Source organism: Dunckerocampus dactyliophorus, chromosome 5, assembly GCF_027744805.1.
Source record: "Dunckerocampus dactyliophorus isolate RoL2022-P2 chromosome 5, RoL_Ddac_1.1, whole genome shotgun sequence".
NCBI classification, from domain to species: domain Eukaryota; kingdom Metazoa; phylum Chordata; class Actinopteri; order Syngnathiformes; family Syngnathidae; genus Dunckerocampus; species Dunckerocampus dactyliophorus.
In genome coordinates this window covers 23,821,501-23,827,500 of record NC_072823.1, presented here as the reverse complement: position 1 = coordinate 23,827,500, position 6,000 = coordinate 23,821,501, and the positions used below count along the sequence as shown (strand labels likewise).

The window sequence follows — 6,000 nt, the reverse complement described above, 5'->3', positions numbered from 1 at the left end:
CCACGACGTCACTGCCGACCGGCAAGGGTTGTTTTTTTTCCAAGCAAGGTACATGATAATTGCTTCTAGATCGTTGATGCTTAGTTTGATATATTTTTTAAAAATATTTTTGCAAATTGTGGTTGCACGGTGGTTGAGTGGTTAGCATGTTGGCCACACAGTCACAGTCAGGAGATCGGGAAGACCTGGGTTCGAATCTCCATTGGGCATTTCTGTGTGGAGTTTGCATGTTCTCCCTGTGTGTGGGTTTTCTCCAGGTACTCCGGTTTCCTCCCACATTCCAAAAACATGCATGTTAGGTTAATTGGAGACTCTAAATTGTCCATAGGTATGAATGTGAGTGTGAATGGTTGTTTGTCTATATGTGCCCTGCGATTGGCTGGCGACCAGTCCAGGGCGTACCCCGCCTGTCGCCCGAAGTCAGCTGTACTCAGCATACCCCCGTGACCCTAAATAGGAAAAGCGGCATAGAAAATGGATGGATGGATGGTTGCAGCAGAATAATGTGTTTATTGATGGTTTTGTGGGTTTCTTCCAACAAATCTAGGTAAAAGTGATGCTAAATGTTCAGTTGTCCATTTGCATCATTTTCTGCATGTAAAATTATAATTATTGTCTATAAAATGTGTTTTGTGTTAACATTTTTGGGTGTTTTGAATGGATTAATTGGATTTATATTATTTTCAAAAGGAAAATTTGCTTTGGTTAGAGTCTGTTTTGGTTTGAGTCGGACCTTCTGGAAAGGATTACGACAAAGTTAACCAAGGAACCACTGTATTCTCTTTTACACAGGCCTTGTCCAGCCTCTGTTACGGCTCTAATCCTACTTCTGCAGGTGGGAATATCGCTGAGTCAACTTCACGCATTCCCAACAACAAATGTGTTTTTTCCAGAAGCTGTGAAAGCGTGTAATTGAAAGTGCCCCCTGGTGGACTTACCTCTCTCCATTCCCTGTTTGCTATCCCCTGAGTGTAGAGCACACAGACTGTGGAGAAAGAGAGAAAAAAAAGGATGAGAGTGATTGAAGAGTATTTAAACAGTGACAAGCTGATCCTGACAGGTCAGCTGAGAGCGTGTTTTCCCTGGACACACCATCATGGCAGAAAAACTCTCTAATTAAATGTCACTAGAACTTTGCCTGGCAGCGTGATGATATGTCAGTGGGAGGATGGAGGGAGACGGTGAGGTTGTGTGCGTAGGTGGCAGGAGAAAAACGAGGTTAGGGTGCACTGGAATGTCCTCCTTACTTAGTGAGGGAGCGAGGAGGGAGGAGACGGTCGATAGTATTGACATGCTAGCATCTCCTTCCTCGGGGAGTCTTTTTTTTCCCCCTCTTCCTTTTTTTTCCACGAAGACGACGCGCAGGTGGAAACAGAGTGAGGCGATCATCCGGCACTAAAATGACATTTCATTAGCATTCTCGCAGCCTTTACTGTACTCAGCACTTGGCCCACAACCACGGCACGACTGAAGACACAGAAAAGTTCCCACAGCGCACACTCATATGTTGTCAATATCGCATTGATTATTCATTAATGCTACTCACAATATTGTGCATATATAGTGTACACGTTGTGGCATACTGTATTCGTCAGTGCTCCGTGTAATAACCTACTGTATACAGCAATGCCACATGCAATAACACTGTATTAACAAAATAAGCATGTAATAATAACATATATATGTTGATATTACATATAGCAATGCTCCATGGAATGACAACATACTGTATGTTATTACTGGAAAATAAAGATAGTATGTTATTATATGTACAGTAATCCCTCGTTTATCATGGTTAATTGGTTCACGACCCGACTGTGATAAGTAAATTTCCACAATGTAGGATTCATTATTTATAAATGGAATATTTTCATAGTTAGAAACTTGTTTAGGACCTTCTAAATATGATTTTTAACATTATTATATCCCTCTCGACATGAAATAACAACCCTACAGTCACCTTTACACTCGTATCACGTACGGGTGTCTCAAGATCGCATGTCACAACATCTTGCAAGATTAAAATGTGACAAGATTTGTTGTTTAGAAAACAAATGTCTCGTGGGCATAGGCCTGGGACGATAATAAATGAATGAATTAATCACACAAGAAATGAAAATGAACTCAATCATTTTGCTGGCTTTAATATATTGCCATGCGCACGCGTGTCTGTTTTGCTCGTCTTCCGCCTCCAAATAGGCAGGAAGAGGATTCACTCTGTGCATTGGTTTGACCGTCTTGGTACGGTCGATGACATGAACGGAGTGAGCCCTTTAGTCAGTCATACTTTGTCTCGGTGGGTGGAGGCGGGGCCGCTAGCATGCACACAGAATGCAGAAGAGTGTAACGTAGCAGAGATTAAATTAGTCAATTGCAATATGTCATCATATATTTTTCCATTGTACTTTTCTTAAAAGTAATGTCTTTTTGACCCAATCTCATGACACCCTATCTCGGGTGTGTCGTGACACCCCTACAACTACTCAACATAGCAGCATATTTTTTATGTTTACAAATCCGTTCAAGAATCTAAATTGCCTTTTATCTTATTTGAAAAAAATGTTAGCTTCTCTGAAGACTAGACAAAAATGTTAGCCCCCCCCACCCCACCAAACATTACAGTAACATTACTGACAACAGCGACTCCTAGTAACCAGTGTAGAATACTACATAGCATCTCATCTTTCAATGCAGTTCATTTAGCCATTTTTATGCTTGACTATGCTTAATTTAGGCAAAAAAATACATACAATTTGTGGCGAGGGACGACTGTAGTATGTTATTATTACGTGTAGTGTAGCACTGAGGATGCCGTGCAGTGAGTTGGGCCTCAGCTGCTTGCATGAGTACTGGTAACTGTCCTTTAATCCACCATGAAGCATTGACACACACATGACGTCTGTATTGTTACATGTGTGTGTGTGTGTGTGTGTGTGTGTGTGTGTGTATGCGTGTGGTAGGGGTCTTTACCCGTGCATACTCAACTCTTTACTCTATAAGGCACTCAGTGAAATATATCCATCCATCCATCCATTTTCTATACCGCTTCTCCTCATTAGGGTCGCGGGGGCATGCTGGAGCCTATCCCAGCTGACTTCGGGCGACAGGCGGGGTACACCCTGGACTGGTCGCCAGCCAATCACAGGGCACACATAGACCACGTGTCAAACTCGTGCCCTGGAGGGCCGAGACGCTGCAGGTTTTCTCTCCAACCAGTTTCTCCAGCAGGTGATTTAAATGATGAGCTCCTCCCCTCAAACTGAAGGTGTTGATCATTAAAATCACCTGCTGTAGTGACTGGCTGGAAAGAAAACCCTGACATAGACAAACAAGCATTCACACTCACATTCATGCTTATGTACAATTTAGAGTCTCCAATTAACCTAACATGCATGTTTTTTGAATGTGGAGGAAACCAGAGTACCCGGAGAAAACCCACACACGCACGGGCAGAACATGCAAACTCCACACAGAAATGCCCAAGGGAGAATCGAACCAGGTCTTCCCGATCTCCAGGCTGTTCCTGTGTTGGCCAACATGCTAACCACTAGACCGATGATTACTGGAGGTTTAAGTTTTCGATATTGATATCGATATCTTTATTTCCAAAACCACATATGGCTGTTTGGTTGTTTGATGATGCGTACACAAACATGTACATGATGTTTGTTGCAGACTAAACTGTCTTTGATATTAACGCACATGAATTCTTGATGTTTGTGAAATTCCATATGCCAGGATTATCAAAAACTAAAGTGGTCAGGTGGTAGAGTGGCTGTCTCCCAACCCGGAGGTTGCGGGTTCGATCCTCCATCCTCCAGTGACTATGTGCCTAAGTATCCTTGGGCAAGATACTGAACCCCTATTTGCCCCCCGATGGTGCGTCTTGATTGGTAGGTAACAGCGCCAAAGCGCTTTGAGCACCAAGAAGGTAGAAAAGCACCAAACAAGTCTGTTTACCATAAAGTACAGTATGTAAGTGTTAACGCGTCCATGTATATTAGCTTAAAACTACAATGTTTACAATATGTTTAAAACATGCATGTTATCTGTTAAAGAATCTAAATTGTCTGTTATGTTCTTTAAAAATCATGTTAGCTTTACTGAAGACCTATTTGTCTTAAATGATGACAAAATCATACATTACATGTGTGGATGTGGACCACTCAAAATAGTCTTCAATGTTTATGAAAAAACATGTACTTAAAAACATGTCCAATCCTTCACACACAATCCTGCTCATCAATACGGTGATATATTAGATTATCAGCGCTCACTTACATATAGCCCAGGAAACAACGTGAATGTTTTTTTGTTTTTTTAATCACTCATGTGTGAGAAAAGTCTACCACTGCACAGAATGAAACAAGCACACCCCTCAGTCAATAACTTCATTAATCATGTTCTACTGTTAACTCTTAGGACTCTTTGCCCTCACAGATGTGGAAAATGCAGATGCAGCATTACGGGTGGAGGGGTATGAAGACGCACTGACACAAACGGCTCCTTTTCAACTCACGCCGGAAAGTGCAGACTTCAAACTGCCTACTAATTCTTTAAATGATGAAAATCGGTCAAGTAAAACCGGACTGATTTCTGATCAATGATGTTCACCATGATTTTGCAATGTGTTGCCATGTTATTGATCATTCGTACGCACTTTCGACGCAGAAAGCCAGCCGCTTTGAAAGTGAAAGTAAACAATCAGTGAAACATTACACCACCTTCCTATGGGTGGAAAAAGGTTTGTCAAGAATCAGCAAAGCATGAACAGCCATTTGGTCGCAGGGGGAGCGGGGGAAAGGTGAGCCATCAAGTGGCCAAATGACAATGTGTTGATGTCAAAATGTAAAAAGAATTGCACTGTCACAAAGGTTTTTAGGGTTAGCTATGAAGGTAAACACAAAAGTACAAAAAACGCTAACATTTAAAAACATGAGATAATCGCTGAGGCCAGACTTTTCAAAAAGCTTCCAAAAGCATGGTTTTTACAAAAATGACAAAAATGTGTGGACGAAAGGCCAAAATATTGCTTTCAAAAATATCTTTATGTGTAAGCAAAGGTGTTTTTTTTTTTTAACACCTTTGACATCATCTCTTGTCAATCCTTTTCCAGTCTGCTCAAGCGTGCCCTGCTCACATTCCATCACACACACCTACAGTATGTATATAAGATGTATATACTGGGCTGGGCAACATGCACAAACAGAAAGACTGGATTTTTATCCAGCTTTATAAGCTAATATGAATATGGTACGCCAGCCTGAGGCCCTGAATATGTGCTGTATGTGTGTGTGTGTGTGTGTGTGTGTGTGTGCTGAGGCGCTCTAATGCTGTGTGACTGGGGCCAGTGACTGTCAGCAGAGCAGAGACATGGACGCAGCACAAGTGCCTCCTTGTATAAATGTTGGGCCAGCGAGGATGCTCAGCCTCCTCTCTCGCTGAAACACACACTTTCAAAAAGAGAAGGTCTGATCCTCCCCTCTTAGAAGCTCATCAATTAGCAACACACACACACACACACACTCTCAAGAGGAAAGGTGTGTTGTCAACAACAAGGTAGTTCAGCATGCATGGATAAATAACAAGCGTATTCCACATATTCCCACTTTCGGACCAATTATTCCCTTCCTTTGTGTTTATTTTTATCTTTTGAAGGCTTTTATCCAGCAGAGCTGTCACACGTTGTTACTGCTGTTACGCACCAGGTACGAAAACTACACAACCAGACTATCCGCTAGCTTCCGTGAGCACGCCAGAGCCAGCTTGTTACGTCCCGTCTCGTTTTCAACTGCAATTAAACTCAATGCCGGTTTGCAATTTATTATTAATGCCGTATTTTTATGGTAAATGCCAAGGCTGTGTCTCAGATGGAATACTTCAGTCAGTACACTTCAATAAGTGTACTGTGTAGCCTGTGCACCTGTGTAGTTATTAAGTGTGCTGATTCTGACAGTGTGGTGCTACCTAGAATCCATTACTGTACTGTCATTGTGCACT

The 6,000-nt window shown here is 42.0% G+C and overlaps 1 protein-coding gene across 3 annotated transcripts in view; it reads right to left on the bottom strand.

The window, feature by feature from the left end:
• LOC129181155 (copine-8-like) overlaps positions 1-6,000 on the bottom strand; it is a 93,712-nt gene that overhangs the window by 68,920 nt on the left and 18,792 nt on the right. For all 3 annotated transcript variants that reach the window (XM_054775921.1, XM_054775923.1, XM_054775920.1), the window contains one exon: positions 939-985. In XM_054775921.1, the coding sequence (XP_054631896.1) occupies positions 939-985 (47 nt within the window). The remainder of the gene's footprint in view (positions 1-938; positions 986-6,000) is intronic.